The sequence below is a fragment of the Microchirus variegatus genome (assembly GCF_963457635.1).
Source record: "Microchirus variegatus genome assembly, chromosome: 4".
NCBI lineage: Eukaryota > Metazoa > Chordata > Actinopteri > Pleuronectiformes > Soleidae > Microchirus > Microchirus variegatus.
Window position 1 is genome coordinate 16,683,657 of NC_139805.1, and position 24,920 is coordinate 16,708,576.

At 42.7% G+C, this 24,920-nt stretch overlaps 1 protein-coding gene across 1 annotated transcript; it reads left to right on the plus strand.

Annotated features, from left to right (window-relative positions):
• Positions 1–2,572: 2,572 nt before the first annotated feature.
• Positions 2,573–24,866, plus strand: shdb (Src homology 2 domain containing transforming protein D, b; the record flags this gene model as incomplete). Its single annotated transcript, XM_083888414.1, is given in 8 exon segments — positions 2,573–2,905; positions 4,941–5,091; positions 9,625–9,846; positions 19,329–19,379; positions 19,382–19,399; positions 20,765–20,939; positions 22,251–22,370; positions 24,664–24,866. Coding segments are annotated over 8 exon segments (1,257 nt in total). The 3' UTR covers positions 24,851–24,866.
• Between the last annotated feature and the right edge of the window lie 54 nt (positions 24,867–24,920).

Sequence of the window (24,920 nt, forward strand, 5' to 3'; positions counted from 1 at the left end):
AACTATTCTACAGTGCTTTCTTGTTTCCGTGGGAGTCAATTAAATCTCAGGCTCCCACACAACAGTGATTATTTTGCATGAAAATTGGGAGAAAAATAATGGCTTTGTTGATGGCTGTCTGTCACTGAGAGAACACCATTTTACATTTCAGTTTTCCTCTTTTATTCAAGCATCCCTCTGTCAACTCACCTGTTTCTTCTTCTCTTTTTTCCCCCATTTCTCTGCCTTTCTTCCCATACCACTCTGGCTCTCACCCTGCTCTATATGAATGGAAAGAAAAGTGAAATGTCTGTTTCTATATGTCACTGGTTTGTCACTTTTTTCAGGGGAGATGCTGGACTGAGCAGATGAAAATGAGAGAATGTATGGCTGTGATGAGCAAGAGGAGGCGAAAAGATTACATTCAGAGATCCGAGGAGATAAAAAATGCAAAGGTAAAAAAGGAAAACGGCAGAGGGAAGCAGGGATGGAGGAAGATGGTATTTTGTCATTTGAGGTTATCATCGAAATCCATTGTGCAAACAGAATATCGTGAGTGATCAAGGTCTGCGTGTTGTTGCCAACGAGATGTCTATCAACTCACTGAAAGAATGGATCTCATTCCCAGAATATAAGACCTTCATCAGCGCATATTGATCGTGTTACCACATGATAATGACTGGTTCCCGCAAGAGTTAGTCGTATTACTCCATCTGGTTAAAAAAGAAACACATTTAATGGGCGGAAAGGGGGAACTGATGAAGTGAGAAGTCTGTCACATCTGCTGAGAGATTCTTTCCCACTTGTAGAGAGAGGTAATTTGACATGCTTTTTTTATTGGCCCACTGTCATGAAATTGATCCTGTCGTCAAGTTAACTGCTCCAGCACTGTAACTAATTTGCTCATTTGCTCATGGCAGAGGAAGAAGATCGCATGTGAAGGTCTTGATGGGTCGTGGTGGTCTGTGTACACATGGGTGGATTCTAGCTGCATGACCTCATCCGGTCAGACGGACAGACGGACGGACACTCCCCACCCCTGGGAGAAAGTGAGCTCATGAGTGTTGTAAAGAAAGAGGCATTTACGGTATTTTTAACAGATTTAGATGGGGCCTCTCACTCACTGTAGCACATAATCCATTTGTCAGTCTGGACCCTGGATTATGGCACATCTAACAGGATCATAGACGCTCGGAGAGAGCGCATGAAGCAACATGAATGAAACTCAACAGAATGCTGTTCAGAGTTGACAGCCTCCAGGGTGTTTATATATATATATATATATATATATTACGTGATGAGGACTGCATTCAAGAAAACACTGTACTGGATTGGACGTCCAAATTCCACCAAAACCCTTTTTTTGTTGTTGCAGAAAACCATTTTGTTCAACCTTCAGGGCCCTTTGAAAATAACATTTTAAACTTTCAGGCTACTAAATAAAACCCGTCACCCAGTGATGTCATGCAAATAAATAATGTACATCTTTAGAGCACACTCGTGGAAGCTCATCCCCCACAGTCACCACCTCCTCCACCCTCTTCTGCTCTTAGTTTGTTTTCCCCACGCACTTCTTCTGATTCCAGCAGAGTGTGCGTGTCTGTGTGTGTAGATATTTCAGTGAATGAACGATCGGCTGACTGCGAAAGGGAATAGAAGGATGATCCTGTGGGAATGAAGCACCTCCCCTTTAATCGCTCGGTTGACTTGCTGCTGCTGCTGGAGCTGGAGCTGTTGTCGCTCTTCACTCGCACATTCGCCGTCAGTGGGTTGAGGATCTCGGGCGCGTGTTAGCGCTCTCGTGGTTGTCCGTGGAAAAGTGCTTTTTTCTGTTTCTTGCTGTTTTGTTTTTTTTGAGGATTAAAAACCGCGACGGTGAAGGTTTCGTCTCCTCTCGTGTGTGGTTTTCTTGTCATTGCCATGAAGAAACGCGGAGTAAAGCATCCAAAGTGGCAGTAGGTTTGGTGAGTGAGTGTGGCACCAGAGCGCAGAGATCACTCTGGTGTTTAAATGCACTTTATATCAAAGTTCAATTTGCGTCTACTATAAATGTATTTAAAAACAAAGACACATATTTGAGATTATCACAGATTTGATTCATTTAATCCCTCTTTTACTTTTTAATCTCTGCGTTCTTTTTGTTTTTATCAACGTGTAATCGGATTTTATTGCAGGGGTGTGAAATGTAATGCCAGCCTTTGGGCAAAGTCCAGATGCTCCACGTTACGATGCCTGTGTAAAACAAAAGGAGTGCGTATAAAGCCCCATCTGTTGGTGCTGCACTTAAATGTCACTTGTGTGCATGCATTGCAGAGGCACCTTTGATTGTGGCTATGTGGCCACACTAAAAGTTGTCTCACACAAAGATTATAAGAGGATCAGGATCTGTTTTTGAAACAAAAAATAATTGTTTTTTTTAATCTTTAAACGGATTCAAACCCATAGAGCAAATCAAATCCACAGGTCAAAGCAGAAAGGAGGTCATGCAGTTTGGTCTTAACCCCTTTGTTTTTGGCCCTGTCTTCTCTCCTGCAGCCTCCTGCTCTTTCTCTCTCTCTGCCACACATCAGCACCTTTTGGAAGCAGAGCTGCAATGGCCAAGTGGCTGAAAGACTACCTGAGCTTTGGCAGCAGGAAAGTGCCTCCACAGCCACCGACGCCAGACTACAGTGAGAGTGAGATCCTCAAAGCGTACAGACTCCAGAGGGACCTGGACTTTGAGGACCCCTATGAGGAATCCGAGAGCAGGTCCAGGGCCGAGTCTGGAACCTCTGACCCTGCCACACCGGTGTACGGGTCTCCCATGAAGTCATCCAGTGTGGACGGGAGGTCTCCTAAACATAGACTGATCAAAGTGGACTCACAGGAGCTTGGGCGTACCAAAATCCTCCTCAGTGCCCTCTCTATAGAAGACCAGCAAGAGCCAGTAAGAGCCTCTCTTCATGTCTTTGTTGCTTGATAATTAAAGATATTTTTTTTTCTCCTGAGTGAAAGTTGAATAAATGTGATTTTATACTTATATATCTTGTTGAACACTGATATATTTCACACATCTGATGTAAATCATCCAAAGCAATCTGTTTACACAATACATGAACATTACTGCATATCGATATATCGATCATTTCTTTCATTGCAATTGAAGATTGCAATATATAATATATATTAATATATTGATATTATTGTTTTATTGCCTAGTCCTATTGGAGAGCGATTTTGAATTAAGATTTTTATTATTAACAGATAAAGTGTAGAGAGAGAGAGAGAGAGAGAGGGATGAAAGGAAGGCAGAAAAGAAACCCACATATCTACTTATTCAATATCCATTAATGTGACGGCTGTATTGATCAGATTTAATAATCAAGAGACGGGAAATGTGTGTCCCAAACACGCGTTTGTTTACGTAAATCACATTACATCCCCTAGCACCACATAAATTCGCTGCCATAGACGGAGGCAAAGTGTAATTGATGGCTTGAGTGGACCATTGAGTCGTGGAGAGAGGGTCACAGTCCCCTGAGTTTATGTCCTTCCATTAATAATAAATGGGGTTTGGCTTTGCACGCTGAGGGAACCGCGCATGAGCACATGTTAGGGGTCAGATACAGCGCCATACATCTGTATGTCATATATACAGACCTGTCCCAGGCCGTGGGGAAGTGTAATTTATGCTTTGATGTCGCCTGTGTCGTCGGAACTGCAGAGCAAAGCATGTTGTAGAAAACATACACAGCAAAAGGCCAACAGATGTTGAGAGAGCACAAGGAGCAGAAGCTAAGGTTTCAAAAGGAAATGGTTTGCAGATTGATTCAGTTCACATACTGTAGGCTGAGTAACTTGAGGGGTATTTCACTTCTTTTTTTATTTTTTTTTTAAAATCCCTGCCGTTAGATCCACTCATGAAAAATGCTACAAGTGTGAAAAGCCCTGAAGTAGATTGAAGTAACTGCAGTCAATATCTCTCCTTTTCTACCCAACTCTCCACTCATTAATTTCCCAGGGTTTTGTGGGAAAATCCGCACTCTAATTAACATTGCAGATTCCCGTGAATCGACTGATAACCTGTTACAGAATCAACCTGGGATTAGGATGTAATTTCACCAAGCGTGCGTGTTTTAGCAGGGAATTGAGAAGTGAGCTCCTGCTACTGTGATTTGTCTTTGTCAGAGAGGGAGAGAGAGAGCAAAAGGACAAGAGAGCCAAGGGATGTGTGTGTGTTTGTGTGTATGTGCATGTGCGAGAGAGAGAGAGACCATATGGCTGTCTTTGTAGCTGTCAGTGTGCCAACTGACAGCAAATGCTCCTGACAAACCAATCATCTCTCTCTCTTCCTCCACCCTAAAAACAGGATCATCCTCAGACAGGACAGTTGTGGTCAGAGTGTTGCATTTTCTATAAATGTGGCTGCAAAAGACTCAACGTGCACATTGTGCAGCTTCTAAATATACACAGTATTGGTGTGGCGCTGGGATTTTTGCTCCCAAAGGTGCAAATTAGCATCTTGATGAAACTCCAGAAGCATTTTTTTCTCTGTAGCCAGACGTATATTTTAGGTGCCACTCCAGCGAGGATCTGATTGCTTGTTAAAAGCTGCTTTCCCCACATCTCAGGTCTTGATGAGGTATTGTTTGTGCAACACTCCCTCCTTTTTCCGAATTCATACAAAATAATCAGAAAACCAGTCGTTGCCCGAAGGTGTTTTTTATGCAAGTGTTTGATTCCAAAGCTTTTATCAAATGTTGATATGTAAATGTTGGATGAAAGTCGTTGTAGCCTGGGATTTCAGCTCTTTTATGGACATGTGCCTGCCAGGCAAAACCTTTTTAATGTTTTTTTTTTTTTTTTAAATGTAATTTCTGTATTAAGAGAAAAAGTCAATATGGCCGTTGTTTCTCTGAGGGGACAAGTTTAATGTTCTGTAACAGAAGTAATTTTTCTTTATGTGTGTGTTTGTCCTTCAGGTGGTGCCTTCTGCTCCGCTGGCAGGGGACACGGACTATTCAGACCCATTCGATGTTCGGTTAGACCACCGACTAGAGCAGGATCATGGACCTGTTCCGTGTGAGAACAACGGCTACATGGAACCATATGAGGCCCAGAGGGTCATAACAGGTCAGTTACTGCTCATCATCACGCAGTATCTTATGACCATAGGGTCCAGACATTCTCTGGAGTTCACCATTCACATAGGACAAATGCAGCAGGAGACTCTTTGATGCGTTGAGATTTGTAATTTGACTAGCACCAGGGTGTCCACGCATCCTTAAAAAAGTCATGTATCTAAAATTAAGGCCTTGACATGTCTTAAATTCATTAAACATGTTATATGCTGCTCTTAAATACATTACTCAAAGGTCTTACATTTTTCGAGGCAGAATTATTTGATATTATATTTGATGTTTTTCTTTTTCTCACTGGACTTCGAGAAGGAGATGTAGAAAGGTGCTGCCATTAATGGTTATCTGCATGCTTGCTAGCTACACTCTTAGAAATAAAAATGCTAAGCAGAACCATATAAGGTTCTTCGGCTTGTCCTCATAAGAGAACCCTTTTGGAGGGTTCCACCAAGAACCCTTTTAAAACCCTTTATTCAGGAAAGGGGTTTTTAACGGATCAAAATGGTTCTTAGAACCCTTGAAAAAACCTTTTTTGGGAAAGGGTTTTTCAGAAGTAAATGGTTCCAGGTGGAACCTCAGCCCTTGTAGAAGAACCCTTTTGGAACTCTTATTTCTAAGAGTGTGTCTGCGACTATGGGTAAATGCACATTTATTGAGAGTTGGCTGGTTGACGTCCGCTTTCGAAAGTAAAAGAAGTCTAACTATCGCCTATATTTATACTGTTTTTGCGGTCTTAAATTTCATTCAAGGTGGCATTAAAAAGGGCTTAAAAATCTTACATTTGACTTGCAGAAACCTGCAGATACCCTGAGCACCATGTTTTTTTTGTTAACCATGTTTAGCACAGTCTTCACCTGGAACTAGGCGCGTATTGGACAATGCCAGCTGTCAGTCAAGCTGGTGTGTGCCATACTTAATCATCCGTTTTTCTCTAAATGGGTAATTTAGAGGAAAATCATTTAAAAAATGTGCAAGTGAGAAGTAGACTCATTTTGTCATTGGCTTCCATTCAAACAGTGCTTTTTGCAAACAGCACAGTTGCACACAGTTTGGTATCCAAGTTATTCAGGTGCAGAGGGTGATGTTTGGTTTGAGCTTGCAGAGGGCAGGACAGTCTCACTCAGTATTATCTGTGGTTTTCTGGATAATTTGTATGAGAATGTGTGGACTATGACTTCTGCGTACATATGCATTCTCATATACAGGCCCTTAGGTCCATCTGGGCCACACAGTGGAATGGTGGTAAGCATTATTGCCTCACAGTAAAAATGTCAACGGTTTGAATCCAGGTAGACTAAACCAACATTTGGTACACATGCCTTGTCACGTGAAGGTGACTATAGGCCTTTCTGTGTGGATGTTGCATATTCTCCCCCCTGCGCACATGGGTTCTCTCTGTGTGCCCACTGAACAATAACATGCAGTGACGAAGACCAGGTCTCAATTGTCAAAGATACCAATCTCAGTGTGACTCATATGATAATCAAATAAAGGTTAAATAAATCTCTGAGGAACGCCTGGACTTCACTGAAAGCCGTTCCCTGAGACACTTTCATTCCTTTTCCTTTCATCGTGTCCTTTTTGTGTTTCAGTATCAGTCGTTTTTATTCAGACGTTTATCTTCACATGCAGTGAACTCACAGTTCCACAATAATTACCAAAATTGCCCTTGTATTATTAGATTAGGTGGAAGGATTAAATTCACATTTCATCAGTAATATCACTGCTAGGTCCTTTATTATATTTCAGTCTCCAAATCATGAGTTACACATGTTATTGTAGCATGAAGTAATATCACTGTTGATCAATAATCTGTCAGCAGTCTTTTTTTAATAAGCACCACTGAGATGATGGGTGCCTCACTGTTGTGACGTAATTCTGCAGTAGGTGTCTTCATTTCTTCATTTTCCACTTCTTTGTCCTAAAGACACTGCAATACTGAATGAGGTGTTGTCCACTATTTCCTTTTTTAATTGCCTCATTTTTAGCCACCAGTCCTGCTGTTGAGCCTTGTAAGTGTGCCCCCCCCCCCCCGTGTTATATGGAGTAGTCCATCACGGATGAATATGCCCTTTGGAAAAGCCTATCCAGACTAAAACCCTCCCTTGATATTTTTGTCTACATCATCTTGCCCACATCTATCATTTTCCATTTGTCTCTTCTGCTGTAACATCTCTGTCTGCCCCCTTTCCCCTCATTCTCTCCCCAATCTGCCTCAATCATTTTGTATAAAAGCCTCCCCCCCCCTTCTCCATCTCTCTGTCTCTCTTCATCTGGAGGGCTCTCCTTGGCCCTGAGGGGAGTCTAGCTGTCTGGCTAATTTGTCGTTTAGCAAATTTTATGTCCTGTTCCCTCGCTGTTGTTGCTTGTGCTACCTGTTCGGGACGTCACGTTAAGCCCATTATCTCAGGCATAAATGAGCGGAGCGCCTCTTCCTCTGCTCAACCCGAGAAACCTTGAAGAAAAAAAATATTATTTTTTTTTAGCCGCAGCTGGATGGATCCATTGGAAATATTAGATTCACACTGGCGATGCCAGAGTGTTTGGCAAGGCATTGTCACAGTTCGCTCATTGACTATGAATTGAGCCTGTCAGTCTAGGGGCGACTGAGCAGTCACTGGTTTTCAAATTGAAAATGGCAATTTGAAACCACATAATGAGCAAATTGTCAAGCCTGCATTTTAATGAGACCATTTTTGTTTATTATTCTACTATGATCTATGCCAATTTAAAAAAAAAAAAAAAAAAGGAATTCATACATGTTTGAAATAGTTTATAACTCTTAATTGTCATCCTTGCAATAGAGTACAGCTGTAACTAATGATTATTTTCGTCATCGATTAATCTGTCGATTATTTTCTTGATTAATAGTTTGGTCCATAAAATGTCAGAAAATGTAAAAAAAAAAAAACATTGATAGGTGTTTGTCAAACCTGGAAATTATGATGTCGAATGTCTTGTTTTATCCACAAAACAAAATGATTCGGTTTTAATGATTTCTTTGTTATGTGGAGCAAAGAAATGAAGAATATATTCATATTTAAGAAGTTAAAACAATCAGAAATCTTGTTTTAATTATGAAAAATGCTTCAAACGATTAATCGATTATCAAAATAGTTGATATATAATATCAATTAATTGTTTCAACTCTACAATAGAGTGATTAACAAATAGTAGTTAATACTTTGATGGTCCTATGTGGTAATGCTCCATCAATGAATCAATGGCCAATGCTCTCTTCTTCCCGTCTCTGTTTTTGCTCATTAATAAACACAGTCGACCTGCTTTGACAAATGTGAGCTCAGAATAACAATTGACTGTCCTGAAAAGACACTTGTGTGATTTTGAGAGTGTTTGAATGTTAACACCTCACGAGCTGCTCACGTTTGCCCATCTGTTTTTCCCTCCATTATGTTTTCCGAGCTTCTCATTTTATTCCTGTCTCGGCCTGTTTTCATCTCTCTGCCTTCATCTTTTCCATCTCCGGGCTACCGCTGACACACTCTTGGTTCCCAGGTAGAGGAGCATTCAGTCCCACTGTGCTTCCGTCTCCATAGCTTAACATCAAACGCTGACAGGCTTTGCCCTCCCTTCCCCTCCTTCTCCCCTTCTTTCCTCCCTGCATCTCTCTCCTTCTTCTCCACCTGCTCCTCACCTCACCACACCGTCTCCTCCTCTTTCCCTCCTCCGTTCTACGCTCCTCCTCTCTCTTCATTTCCCCTCCACCCTCTACCGTCTAACCTCCGGGACTTTCCCCAGGGCCTCTGCTTGGTCGCCATGGTTACTACCAGGCCACCAAATAGCATTGTCTTGTCGTGTGAAGGGTAAAGTTTTCCTCTGCTTTAAACCAGTGAATCTTTTCATTTAGTCCTATTCAAAATCTCATTTGAGTAGAGCTACTGGCTGAGGACACACAAAATATGCCTGTTTTTTTTTTTTTTAGATGGTATGTTTTGAAGGTCAGCGTGTCAAAGCACTACTGCTGATTGCTGCCGCAGCTTACAGACTCCTGTTGATGCATTCACAAATCTAATTTCATTTTCTCGCTGGCGTCAATAATCTGAAATCCTTTTATCTCGTGACCATATTTGACTCCGTAAAACAGACTCGAGTGCAGAGAAGCATTTCTCGGTTGTGACCCACTGTGAAAGTGATGAAAATGTTAACAAGGGAACATGGATGATGTTGTGAGCCGTGTAAGTTTGCTGCTGGGATTCAGGATGGATGCGAGATGGGGGGGGGGGGCTGCCATGTTGCCACTCAGCATATAGCCCCAGGTCTCGTTAAGCCTCTCCATATGAGATTCTGAGCCCACGGCAAGCTGTGCAAACATCATTTGTCTCCCTACTCTAATTCTTGTCATGTCAGAGCTCAACAGGATTTTTGGTTTCTTTTGTAGTGCAGGAAAAATATCAGGGCTGTGTTGATGGCTGGCAAATGTTTTTATTTTTGTTGTCTGTTTTGCTTTCAGAGTAGTTAAAAGAGAGTTTGCGTATTAATCAGTGTTGTTTTGCATCTGGTCTCATAGAACTGCAGCGTGGACCAGCAGGAGGACGGGTGCGTGGCGGGGTGCAGCTCTACGACACCCCCTATGAAGATGAGAGAGGAAAGCACCTGGGCTTTGTGTACGGAGAACCACAGGAGGAGGGCAGGGAGAGCAGCAGGCTGCCACAAGATGATGAGAGACCAGCCGACGAGTACGACCAGCCCTGGGAATGGAAAAAGGACAACATCTCCAAAGCTTTTGCAGGTAATCGGAGCTACTGTGGTGATAACCAAGTGAGTGAGGAATCGAGATGTAGAATAGTTTTGACAAACATGAACTACGAATTTATGAAAGGGGTGCATTTATTATTTATAAGCTTTCCAAAAATGTGTTTATTTAGCAGTTAATGATCTTTATAACACAGTGAACTGCTTCATATTTGGCATGTGACATTTAAAAGGGCTAAGCAGCGTGTAGGAAACATGTTCAACACTCCGTTTAAAGCCCCATGCTGACAATTATCCATTGGTGCAGATTGTCTATGAATCTGCGCAAATGGTCAGGCACCACCTGGCACCTAAAGCATAAATGTTAAGGTATTCCACATATTGCAGCTTTTTGAAATGGAATCTCTTGATGGAATTTGTGGAAATTGTTAATACCAGGCTCAGACATGTTCTTTTTATATGCCAAAGCCCTTCCAGTTAACTCGGAGAGCTGTGCTGCTAACTGTCCTGACCTTTACTGTAGCATCTTCCCCTTCATCATTACATCTCTAAAGCCCCTTTTTTTGTGCTGGAAATTGTGACTAACGTGACCTTCACAGTCTCAGCACGATCGACACATATCTTGTCTTTTTTTACTATTTACATCAATACCAACACCTTCTGGTGAATATTGATTTTTTTTTTTTAAACCACTGTCACGACTCACAACATCCACTGACATACTCATCAGAGTCAACACCGATGTCTTGTTTTGTTTTGGTGTGGCCGAGACATAGTTGATGTTATGAAGAGAAGGTTGGCAGAGAGAAGAACACAAAAAACCTTTAATCTGGAGTACTTTCAGTTCACAGTGCATAGTTATCATTTTTAAAGTTGCACTCGGAGTACATGTCAGATCCCATCCTGTTACATTCCATCTTCTGAATATAATTGGAGGGAGAGAGCAAGGTGGAAGTAATAGAGGCAGAGAGGTAACGGACGAGAAACAGAAAGAGACTGATAGGTCATTTAGTAGTGGATCAGTATAAGACATGCCAGGCCAACTCTGCTTAATTGAGCTGCATCTCCAAGTCACCAAGGTCATGGTGATGGGATAATAAATCACCCCTTGCTTTTGTGTGCACCCCCTTCCATCCCCTCTCTCCTTCCCTGTGTCCGTCCACTCCTCCTTTTTTTCTCAGTTAATTACATGCCTACGTGTGCATAACTGCCCCAGTGCAAATAAAAGAGTCACGGTCAGCACTCGGTTATCTGAATGCACGCATGCACGTGAGCGCGTACACACATAAACATCACGTTCATCATTAATCGCTTTCAACCTCAGGAGCAGCAAAAAGGCACCATAACTTATTCAGGTGTTTAAAAATGAGGTGCGTGGCAGTTAATTTAAAAGTCAATATCACCTCTAACCTACTTTGCACTTACTCCTCCTTTATCTATTGTTATCTTGTGATCAGACTCCTCCTCTTTGTGCCTCATACAGTGTTACCAGATTGGGCGCTTTTCCGCCCAAAAATGACATTGGGCGGTAGTCCTCATAGAGGTAATTTGTGATGTAAATAATAAAATTTGTTAGGCCTACGTGACTTAAAAGTGCACCTTTTTACGTGCAGCTGGCATTATTACGAATCTGGGACTGGCACTAGGATTCCAGATGTTCATTTTGCAATTTGTGTAGCCTATGGTTGATTTACTGTGCTCTTGTTGGTTGCAATATGCGAAAAACCTATTAATCTATCATTTATGTGTGGTTATTTGATGCAGATATGAAGCTCTGTTTTCTATTGCATGTGTTATGATTTTACGGGTTTACACGGGTGTCTGGCAACGTGGTTTGGGCTGTTTTTTATTGGATTGGATACTGCTCATACAGTATGTAAAAAAGGACTTGCAGGACCTGCACCATTAGTGAACACAGTGGAGGAAAACACTTGTGAGGCTCAGTGCCTCTGACCTCATGTGTTGTTTTCTGTCCATTCGCAGTGGGCACTATAAGCTCAGCTTGCTGTCAGTCTTGCAGGCCGGGGCGGTGAAGTGTAAATACACAAACAGTGTTTTTCATTCTCACATTTAATCCATATTCCCAAGCCTTCTCAGCGTTGCTAGGCACAATCAACATGAGTGAGGAGGGAAGAGATGGGAAGGACAAGGACAGAGCAGAACAATAAAGGGGGTGGAAAAGATGGACAGTGGAGCAAAGGAGATAAAAAGGAAGGGAGAGAGAGATGGTAAATGGATAGATATGCTGTAGAGAAATAGAATAGGGCTGTCCAAGGTTATTGTGTATTTGGTGGCAGCTCAGTGGATGTTTGCGGAGGCCCGGAGCCCCAGAGTGGAAGGGTGTTGAGGAGAATTAATGGTCGGGGGCTGTTGTGAGGTGAGGTGAACTGAGAGGAGGGGGGGGGAGTCAGGGCCATTGTAGCAGGGTGCCATCAGTCATCTGCTAACACAAGCACACACTCTCTCACACATCTACACACCAACACAGTAGTGGTGACGGGGCTTCCCCCCCGCAGCCCTCCTTCCCTCCCCGCGGATGTGACACGCTCACGCAGATAACCTGCGACAGAGGGCAAAGTGGGACATCACGAGCTGCCAGCAACCCCTCATCGTCACCTCCACAGACCCACATGCTCGTGTCACGATAATCCTAATTCAAGGGTGAGAAAACATTGTGTGCATGTTAGCATAAATGAGGGTGTTAGAGGTTTAGGGAGAACTGCTGGAACATCTGGGTTTGTGTACATTACATACAGAGTATGTAGCAAGATGGTAATTTGTAAAATTAATGTGTTCAACAAAGAAGTGAATGGTGTGAATTACAAAAATAAACTGTGGCTTAAAATGGAAAACGGGGCAGTGCATGCTGTTAAACCAAAAAAAAATCACTATTCAGAAGAAAGAGCTAAGCTATCATTGTCTGCCTAAAATAGCTCTATTCAACTTTAAAGAAAACCAAAATACATAAAGGAACAGCACCTCCTCACCTAATGTTTCTTAACACAGAAAATAACCTGTCATGGTGCATGCACAGAATCAGTTTTTGAAACGAACAAAAAAACAAAAAAACCCTGTGCTCGATTTCCCAAGCCATAAATTCAAGTGCCACAAATCCATGTCACAGATTTACGAGATGCTCCAACTCTGAGAGGCCCCCAGGGCCCAGGGATGTGTGGTGTGTTGCACACCAATCACAGTCCTTTTTCACACCAAGATTCCGCCAAGATTCCACTGGGTCCAATAGAACCACAGAGCTTACTTTGCATCTCATCGCAAACAAGCCCAGAGGGTTAAAGCCATGGGGAGGGCACAGGCCAGCCGCTGTAACAATGACTGATTATAATCTTCTCAGATTATCCATCAGGTAATCGGATAGCAAGCTGATGCTATTAAATATGATAAAATGGCTGCATGTTTTCATAAGCATCCATAAGGGGTTAAATGTGACTGGGTCTCCCTGTGGATTTTAATTACACAGTTTAAAGGCTGTCACCTCTCACCGCCATCTTGAATTGCAGCCGTCATTATTTCCTGGAAGTCAATAGACAGTCCCGCAGGGAGGGAGAGAGAAAGACTGGCCTTGTAGCCATTCAGCAGCAACTAGTGTACTAATGAAAGGCTGCATCTCATTAATGAAGACGCCCAATCCTGCATATTAATTATATGTCTCAGTTTCAGGTATGTAGTGTTTATAAAATAGTTTTAAAGTCAACAGCTGGAGCTTCGAGTTAGAACTAGACTTAAATACGGTAAGAGTGGACACATGAGAGAGCTGCAATCAGCTGGAAATTTGAAAGGGGAAGGTGAATGAATAAAAAACCTCCGCCTCCACCAATTACCATTATGGTGCCATTGAGCTGAGCACTTATTCTCCATTTACCTCAGTGCAGCTGCTCCTTAAGTAAGAGCAAATGACTGTGAATGTGAATTCATCCTAAATAGCAATACAAAAGTGTACACTTAGGTATGGATTATTTTAAAAATCTGATCCTGTTTTTCCTTTTCATTTTGTATTATATTCTTTATTGCTGCAGAAAGATGCTGTCATCTGCAGGTATAAGCAGAGGTTGTGTTGAACAGCTTGAGCCGTCATTGTTTTTAGTCATGATGCTGAAGGAACGGCTCAAGAAATTCTGTCACTTCTTTTTATTCAAAAGCTATTGAAAACATAGTTTTTAGATATTAAAGGACTCATATTATACCCTATTTCTACAAGTTAACCTAGTTCCCTGGTGTCCTAATGAACATGTCTGTGACATGCTTTGGTCAAAATACCTTAAGGATGAAGCACCACAGCAGTTCAATCACCCTGCCAAAACAGCCCTGTTCAGAACACTCGGTTTTGAGTGCCTGTCTCTTTAAATGCAAATGAGACACAGGAAACTACATCAGCGTCACTGAGGCTCCGGCAACTAACAGCAGTTAGCATTTGGAAAAGTGATAATTTGCTGCACTGTGCAGCCAAGAATAGAACACTTTGCATGCTTCCACTCTTCCGGATACTATTGCCTTCGCCTTCACTCTCGCGTTTTTTAGGGACAAAGCGGAGCTCCACGAGACAACAATTCCAGGAATTTATTAGTCTGACATCAGATTGCGTGCGGAAGTCAACATCACATGTTTTATCTCCTGTACTTAGACTGAGGTGGACCACAAAAACTTGACTCGGTCATCTTTTTTTCACACTGAAGCCCAATTTATACTTCTGCGTAAAGTGCTCTGCGTAGGTTACGCAGAGACTCTGCGTCGACGCAGAACCTGTCGAAGAGCCTCTGCGTCGTCTCCGACTGCACGAAATATTTTTTAAGTGTCCGTCACTCCGTCAAGGGACAACGGAGACGGCAAGAGCTGCGATTGGTCCTCAGGACAAGCCGAGCTAAGCTGCTCTGTGCTGGCTCACAGCGAGCACCGAGCGTCCACAGACGCTGAGCTGATCCCTGCCGATAACGCCGCTGCCGAACTATAAATGCGTCATATCTTAACACACACAGCACATGTTTAGACTCTAAATGGCCAATTTCTCGCCTCAAATGATCTTAAAACTGCGTTCCGTCACACAGAAAAGTGAGAAACGGCTACTGTTTCAACAACAACAGTCTTTCTCTCTCTTTCTTTCTCGGACGCCGTTGCTCGCTGTAGCCTGAAGCAGAACAACCTTGCGCATCGACCCCTACTGATGGGGCGGGAAATTGCAGCGTGTGTCCGTCACCACGACACAGAAGTATAAAGGCTTGAGGCGTCTCCGTGGTGACGCAGACGGATAACGCATATGCAGTCGGAGAAGTATAATGTGGCCTTTAGCCTAGGGCCTCCAGAGTTTAATTATAAGTATTAAAATGAATAAAAAGTTGATTTTGCATAATATGTCCTCTTTAAATGGTCATGAGTGGATACATCCATTTGCCTACCCTAACATTAATTTTGAGTTCCGTCTGTGCTGATCAAAAGCTTCCATGTAGAAACATCAGGTGAATATTGAAATGTCTCTTTATATTTTAGTTTGTGCTAAATGGTACATGCAAGCATTGAAGATGCTACATCAGGGGTCACCAACCTTTTTGAGACAGAGAGCTACCTTAAGGGTAAAGAATAATATGGAGGGCTACCACATTAACATTTTTTTTTTGTTTACCATTTAAATGATTAATATTATGCATTCAACTGCATACACATTAATTCCAGTGCTTACTCCTAACGATAACCAGTTTTTATAAACAATATCAAAGATATTTTACTGCGCGATCATACGGATACATGCAAGTGAGGTGAAGTGAAGTGAGCCCACGGGCACCGTATTGGCTGCCTGCGGGCTACCAGGTGCCCGCGGGCACCACGTTGGTGACCCCTGTGCTACATGATAAACATGCGCTGATATTTTGCTCCAAGCACAACTGTACCTTAGTAGCCTCACAAAGACTCAAGCCTGTCTTTTTATCAGTCCTCAAATGAGAAGATAATATCATGATATTTTGATTATCCATCCAGACCATGCTTTATTTCCTTCTTGTGAAAGAATCTCTGTTAGCGTGATGCTAAGTCGTTCTCAAAAATGTCTTGAAAGCATCAAACCTGGTCCAGTTAACTTGCACAGGCAGATGGTTTACAGATTGTTTGTGCTATATCTGGATGTCTGGCTACACGATAAGGTTTCCTTCCTTCTGAGAGTCCACTAGGAGCCTTATAAATGTATGTGTGTGTGTGTGTGTGTGTGCAGACAAACATGCAAGAGAGAAGAAGGCAAAAGGAATTTCCATTTGTGGTGTGATGCTGTTCTCTGTTGCTCTAAGCAGGCCCAGGGGGCATCTGACCACTCTCTTCATCAATTTACAGGCACAGTGGAGGGACTCTTGCTCCCTCTCTTTCTCTCTCCCTCTCTCTCGTCTCCGTTTATTGCGTCACCTTTTCTCTCTCGCGCGCTTCTTCCCTCTTCACGGATTTTCTTCCTCCTTCAACATGAGCCTTTGCTGACATTAATGAAAAGCCATGTCCTTTGTGGTTTCCACTCACCAACCAATATGAGAGACAGCGAGGAAAGATGATGGAAGTAGAGTAGGGTTACAAAGGAGCGAGGTAGGGGAATATGAAAAGAGAGATAACGCTCCACTTAGAGGAAGGTAGGTGAAAAGGGGGAGGTGAAGAAAGGAGGATGTTCAATTCAGGGAGAGAGACACGGAGAGCAGCTTGAAGCCTCCAGGGAGTGAATGTAATGAATTCAAATTAAAATCAAAATGGTGTGAAAGTTTGTATTGATAGAGGGACTTGCTTGGAACTTGAAAGAGGAAATGTGTGTTTTATTCCCCTGTAGCTGTACTACGTGGCATAATGGCGTAAGATCTTAATTGGAGGCCATTTTTGCAGAGATCCTTTTGTGTGCACGAAGAAAAAAAGACGTCAGGGCAGTTCCAAAAACGGATTTTCTCATTAATGGTGCTCATGAAGCTCTTTCATCTCTTCTGTCTGCCCCTCCTATATTATGAGGAAATCACCTGATGTGCTTGAAAAGTTGGTGCTTTCTGCATCACGGAGAGGAAAACTTGGTCTGGCCTTTCCCCTCTGATAATTGTTAGCAGGCAGTTGAGACGCATGAAACCACTGAATTGTTCTCGTCTGTTTCATCACTTGAGTTGAGTTGCATCACTTGAGAATGTTTTCTCACCCTTGAACACGATTGAAAAATACACATTTCTTCCCAGATCCAATTTATGATTGGTACTTCATTTCAAGAAGAAATAATAAAAAATAGACTGACTGTCGATGTAAGCTGTAAAACACGTCTCACTGTCTTGTAATGGCAAACACCAGATACTCCCTTATTGAATGAGTGACGCGGTGTGACGTTCGCTCACACAGATATTTTTGAATCGGTGTCACAAAGCTTGGTATTTCTTATCAGTGTATATGACGGCATATTATAGGTCTGATTATAATACTGTATAATGTGGGAATGACCTGCTGTCCAATCTGTCTGGATCCACTGGAAGAGCTGTGAACACAGCTACTACATGAACTGTAAGCCTTTAGAGGTTGATCTACAGCTGCCTTCGGTATAGAAAGTCCTTCACACTGAGGTCTGACCTCCAACCTACTCTAGTTGTTCAGACTGAGACATGGACAAACATCTGACTGAGAGTTGTATTGTCATTGCCCAGAGAGATGCTGTATTTTGTGTCAGGAGTTGAGAGGAAGAGCAGGAGGTAGTGTAGCAGTCGCTTAAAGAATACTGTGATCCAGGTAATAGTCCTATACTCTGTCCTGTCACTCATTCTCTCCGATGCTGGGCTTAGGTTTTCTTATTGGTCTGGAGACGCCGCTGAGTGCTGTAAACGCATATAGACTTAAGTCAATTAAGGGCAATGAGTTTAAATCTTTACCTCTTTTGGTGTCGTTGCTGTGATCACCTGTCAGTCAATTATTGTTAGCAGCGTTGATGATTGAGATTTTTGAGATGAAGCTGCTTATGATGATCAAAAACTGACTTTACTCTACATCTAAACACAAACTTATAGCATTGTTTCTCTTGCAGTGCTCAAGCCGGAACAGCGACATCTCTAGACCTTTTCCTTTATCTCAGATTTTTTATTCTCACTTTGTAAAGAAAAATGAAATAAAAAAATCAAATTCAAATCTAACTCTAATTCCAAAAACATCGGGACTTGGTTGATTTTTTCTTTTCCTTGTTTCACTCAAGAGTACAATACAAAGTGACTTGTTAGGAGGCACACCAGTTACCCTTAATCTTAAAAGAGTTTTTCTCAGTCTTCAGTTCTCCCCTACCTGAACACATCTCTCCCGTAGGTGGCTGAGCACATTTCTGATCTGTGATAAATTGCCTGGGCTCTCTCCACTTTCTCCTTTCTTGTGCCTCATTTACACCTCTTTCTTCCCATGCTTCTTTCTCAGCTTTGTTTGAGAATTAAAGGTGTGAAATGGGATGTGGTGATGAATGGACAGGCAGCAGAGTGTGGCGGTGATGGTGTTTCGGGGTGTCGATTGTGTGTGTGTGTCTTGGTGCCTTTACGTGCATGTTTGCCATTGAGGGATGCCAGGCTACACTTTAATCCTGGCTTCAGCAGAGGTGCACCAAGCTCCAGATGGGGCCATTGTACTGCGCCATGTATCAATAATTCATGCAGACCCAGTGAAAGTGGCAGAGTGTCTGCCTGCTCAATAATTAACCAGGGCTAGAGAAAGGCATGTATGTACAGCCTGGGTCTCTCTCCAAACACCCATTCAAATGGCCTTTGATGCTGTGGGCTTCGGGGGTCTTTGGACTTGTCGGCTCATTAAGACCTCACCCCCGTTTTGCCTTTATTTGTTTTGTAATCCCCATGTGCTGTATATTTGTGCATGAGTGCATGTTTAGCTGCTCCATTGAGTATTACAGTAGGTGGTGACCTTCCATGGTAGAAAACGAGCTATTTTCACAATGCTGCTCTCCTACTGTAGGCAGGTCAGTGAATGCAGCACTTCTCTGCCCCCAAGATCCTCAGTTCCGCTGTCGCACAGAGCTGTGGGTCGCGTTCCACATGAAGTCCTGTTCTGATTTTAAAGCACCTACAGCTGTGTGTCTGTTTCCCAAAGCACCTGAACACCGTGGCTACCTCATGTCACATGATGCATTATTGTAAATATAGGATCTGAAACACAGGAGATTGTGTTTTTCACATGTGTGGTGAAGCAAGCAGACAGGTGGCAGAGTGTATTACTTCTCTCAGCGGCAGAAGGCATAGTTAACCACATTTCGTGACACCACTTCCCTGTCATCTTCACACACACATACACACACACACACACACACACACACTGCCTCTCGCACTCTCAGCAGGGGCTTCCCTGACTTCCATCTTTTCCACATTGCACTTGTCAGTCACTCTCTCGTCCTCATATTTAAGTCTTGCACCCGAGTTGTCTCATCTCTTACTCATCACCACGTCTCTCACATATCTTCTCTTTGTTTAACTTTGTTCAAACCATCTGCTGGTTTCTCCTTCCTCCTCCCCACTCTCCCCCCTCAATTAGAAATGAGGGAGTTGTCGGATTTGCCCTGGCCTGCCCCTGTGGGTCAGCTGGAGCCCCCGTCAGAGAGCAAGGTGACCTTTAACCCTGGTCACCACCACCACCCCCTGCCTTGCCATCCTTTATCGCCCCAAACGCACACATATGGAGTCTCGCTGACCTCCGTGACCCTAGCTGTTCAACATCTGCTCTTCCTCCACCCTGGACTCCCAGCAGCATTCATCTGCACCACCTGTATCCGTCCATGCCTGTTGCAGTCCTTACTGCTGATCCACATGGACCTGGTGCATAGTGGCATGCAGCACAAGTCTCATCACTTTGATTAGTTTAGCGCAAACGCTGAGTGGCTCAAATGGAGCTCTCGCACAAGGTTGTTTTGGTCACTGCCGATGTTTTTTGTCAGACAAACCAACAGTTGTTGTGTTTCCATTACAGTTTTTTCCCATAATAAAATAACATTTCTAAAATTTCAACAATGTACAATGGCATATAAACCATAATCCCAGTCTCACGACATTCCATTTTTCTCATAAACATCTCACCCCTTGTGACTCCCCTATTTCCATTACACTTATGCAATAAACTTTTATATTGACACGTCTGGAAAACCACCTCATGAGAGCATAAAAATGTTTTAGTTATATTTATGAAATTTGGGTGTTTCCATTACCAGTTTTTATTGTAATATTTATGTTTTGTGCAACTACTGACAGACATGGCAAACATCACCATCACTTAACATTAGCAACTCTTGCTACACAGTTAGTAATGACAAACACTGGTCTGCTAACCTTTGATAGCAACCTCCAGCACCAAGCATCAGATCCAGCCACTGCCAAGTGTTAAAGCGATAAGTACATGTGTGTGAGTGCAGCCTGGGTTTGAAGCTTCCCCTTCATACCACACCTCTCTCCTCCTTCCATCAGCCGTGCACGAATGGCTCCCTGCAAATTGAAATGTCTGCCTTGTTCATATCAGCAAGCTCAGTGGAGCCGCGGTGCACTTAATGTTTAATTACCAGTACTGTAGATTGGATGTCACCAAAACCCGGGCACAAAAGAAATAACACTTCAATTTGTACATGTAATTTGCCTCAGAGTGGAATTAGTATAGTCAGTATCTCGTAATTTGAACCGTCAAGCAGAGGAAGACAAAGACCCGTGTGCCAGAGTCAGACAGAGAAGAAGCCAACTTCAGGCCGCTCTCTTCCAGGGGGAGTCATAAAAATGTTGATGATAGGAAACGTGATGATGCTGATACAGTCTGTTAGACTGGGACCTGCTGTACTCTGTAACGAGGACTCCCTGCTGAGCGCGTTGGTTTTCCAATCGACGTGTATTTGATGTTTACCCAAATCTGACTGTGCGGTTTAATCCCTCATGATCACAGCACTGTGTAAATATGGTGACTCACTTTTTCTTATCTCTGTGTGCCAACAGTGCAGTTTGATGGTGCAGAGTGGGACCGCTCTTCCTCGCCCACGGAACGGTTGCGTCCCCCGGGGCCCAGGTCCAGCCCGCTGGCCGGAGGCGGAATGAAGTTTCGAATGCCTCAAGAGGGCCTCACGATGATGGGGGAGAGAGTGGATCCTTCTGTTCCTCTGGAGAAGCAGGTGTATGTATGCAATGTCTGTTCAGCCCTTTGGAGCTGTGTATATATAAACATACATCACATGCTGTAATTCATAATTTTAAGGGTTTAATCAGATTAAAAGGCTTTCATGCTTCAGTACTCAATGACCTTGCTCGTTAATGATCAAATTTCCCCCGTTGCCATGAATTTTATCACCTTGAAAATGATAAGGGATAGAGAAATGACTGTTATTGAAGTAAAAAAAAAAGCAGCTTATGAAGTCATGATACATTAATATTAGCTACAATTAGAGCTGCACAGTTAATCACAAAATAATCACAGTGATGAAATTCTGCAGTGCTTCAGGGATTTAATGACTCCAAAATCATATCAGACAATCTTTTTTTTCCCTCTTAATTTTGATATATTTATTCATGAAAATATATCAGTTGTACTATATATGACTCCTGTTCCCTCTGCAATATATACAAATAATTTTTTTAATGCAATATCTCCATCCCCTGAATATGAGCACATGGTCTGTCTGAATCTGTCTAATCTATCAAATCTCAGTCATGAAATGAAGTAGTTAAATGGGATTTAGTGCATTTCCGAGACAAAGAAACAGTTGTGTGTTTCGGCTAAGCAGCGCTTATTGGAGCTCACAGAGCTGCGAAGGGTTAGAATGTGAGCTAATTAAGTCAGAACATTGAAAAAACACACATTTACTTTGGTCTCGTAATTTCAGACATCACTGGTGTAAATTATGTGCTCTTTCAGGGCTGTTTCGCTAATGAAATCCCAGCACATGACACATGTTTAAGCACACATACACACAAGACACACTATGTGGTCGTCACAAATGCAGAGATGTGCACAAATTCACTGAAGGTTGGTAGTTAATTATTATGCCCCATTACTCCCTGGTGGTGTCTGAAGGAGCGTGTCACGAGGTTTTGTGGCTTCCCCTTGTTTTAAACAAACAAACAGCATTGTTGTCGACCTAGATCATCTACGTATTGAGGCAGAAAAGAAGAATATATTTACTTACAGGTTGTGATGGTTGATTATTCTGTAATGCTACTACTACTTGACAAAATGTTGTATTTTGCAGTGGAAATTTGGGTCTTTTAGCAAATGGTCCACAGTCTTTTTTCATGGCAGACATTTTGGCGTGACACAGTCTGAAAAGCACAAGCGTGAATAATGAAATGAATTACTGGCACTCATGAATTGAACCACCTGGCTGGATTGTCCTAGAATTTGGTTCATTTTCCCAGAACCAGTCCAGATGGTACAACACACTCCAACATGTTACACTGAGCTTATTTTGTGTGTTTGTGTGCGTGTCAGGTGGTACCACGGATCTCTTTCTCGTTCTGAGGCCGAGTCACTACTGACGCTGTGTAAAGAGTGCAGCTACCTCGTGAGGAACAGTCAGAACAACCGCTCCGACTTCTCCCTTTCCCTGCGGTAAGAGTGGCACACAGACACACTGACGTACTCCAGTTGATTTTAAGATATTTGAGCTCATGGGATATTCAGCGTCACAGTTTAATTGCACACTTCTCGTATTTTCTACTCTGTGACTGACGAGTGTGTGGGAAGTATCTGTGAAGCCAGCTGAGCTCCCATTCTCGTATCACGCTTACCCACACCTCTCCATCTGTCTCATCCCCTCCACCATCAACCCCATTTAAGATCACTGCCATGCTGATTTCTTTCCCGATACTCATCTGTAGGGCATGATACTGCTTATCTGGTCAAATCTCTCCCTTTTAATTACGACCACGATCCATTGTCCCCGCCTCAAACCGTTTTCCCACCATCCCTCTGTCCTTGGCCCCAGTCTTTGGCCCCATTGGGCCCTCTAAGTGGTAATCAGGCAGGTAGAGCACACTTCAGCGCACACATCATCCTCACCATAATCACTAATGAATATGAATTACCTTCTGTGGGCCACACAAGGAGGAAATCAGTGAGGGGAGGGGGAGGCACAGAGTGTCACCGTGTTGTGCTGACATATAAACAATCTCGGGCATTACTCATTTACATGAGTAGAGTGGCTTTGACACATTCTCACACACACACACACATGCACGCTCGCACGCACGTCTGCATATTCGCTGAAGCAACAAGGTCACTACTAACACTGTTTTCCCAGCCAATACATGAGAGTTTGGGAAGAAAATGTTCCTTATTAAACTACAGAGTCTGTCAACATTACATTCTCTAGATAGTTTGGACAGATCAGCTGACCTTCGTTGATTTTCAGAAAAAACGGCTTCCACAGCTAAGTTTAAAGTTGGATAGATAAGACCTTAATTCAGATGAAAATAACAGAGATTTTCTTCATTTCAGTAATCATTTGAATATATTCACGGGTTTAATTTGGATCTTGGAACATGACATCGCAAAAAAAGGAAGGCGATGAGCATACAGGAAGAAATCTAGTTAGCTAAATATATTCCACATTTTTACCTAATCCAATCTTCAGAACATCCATCCACCCCAAAGCAAACGCTTATCAGCTAAATGTTGTAAATGAAACACTGGAGGACCGAGGTTGGTTTGTCTGTGTGGTAGAATCTCTGCCTCATTGAAACTAATTAAACCATAGAGTAGAGCTGAAACAATTCATTGATTATTAATCAATTACTAAATGAATTGTCAACTATTTAGAAGCTTTTTTCATTATTAAAACAAAATTTCTAATTGTTTTAGCTCCTTAAATGTGAATATTTTCTTCGTTTCTCCACATAACAAAGGAATCAGTAGAACTGAATCATTTTGGTTTGTGGACAGAACAAGACATTCGAGAACATCGTCATTTTCCAGGTTTGACAAACACTGATCAGTGTTTTTTGACATGTAATGGACTAAACAATTCATAGATTAATAGAGAAAATAATCAACAGATCAATCGATTATGAAACCATAATCTACCATATAGATTTAAAGATTACATTGTGAATGTCAACAGTGGGAGGAATGACAAAAAGTGCACTGAAAAAGACCTGCTTGAATTAAACCACCATGAAGATTTATGAAAGAGCACTGCTAAGTTCTAATGTAGCATGAGATGCAATGAGTTCCCTCTAAACAAACGGGACTGGATGAAAGCATGCTGCTGCCAACTCTGAGCACTGATGTGATCATGCAGCGCGATCTCTGTGCTCCAGAGACCACGGGATGATCATGGACTGCCTGTTGTTTGGCTGTTAATGTTCACAGAGTTTCTCTCCTCCTCCTCCCAATTTTGATATGGTTGAATAGAACAGTGACAGTTATGGTGACAGGTTTCAGCCCTTGTCTTTCCCTCTGTTTCTATAATTAGACAGACATCATGGCTGGGTGGCTGGCTCTTAAAGGGGAAGTAATTGTGGCTGCCTGGATTTTTAAAGGGGAGGAACTAACGTGGTTCTTCTGGCTTCTTTCTCTTGTTTCTCTGAACTCTGGTGTTGTCTATACACCACCCTTCCATCCATCCTTCCATCCATCCATCAACACGTCCCTCTTTCTCCTAATGTGTGACTTGGTGTTAAATCTTAGTGAGAACCATGTTCCCAAAGTGCTGAAAAAAGAGACAAACATAAATCCCAACTGTCATTTCCGCCATGTCTTTATGTCACGAAACCTGTGGAAGCTTCTTGTTTTATATCCATGTCACCCCCCCCCTCTTTGTTTTTCCTCCCCCACACTCTTTTATATGGGATCACTCTTCTTTCTTTCACAAAAATTCTTCCTGTTTTCCCCCGTCTCTCAGGAGCTGCCAGGGTTTCATGCACATAAAGTTCACTCAGTATAAAGACGGCAAGTATGTGCTGGGACAGAACAGCCCTCCCTTTGACACCATTCCAGAGGTGGTGAACTTCTACACCACGCACAAACTCCCCATCCGTGGTGCCGAGCACCTGTCACTGCTCTTCCCTGTGCTGGTGCAGACACTCTGACTCACACCTGGAAGTGCTCCCCCACTGGATCTCAAGGATTTTCATTGAGTTTTGGTCACTTAAAGCTTGA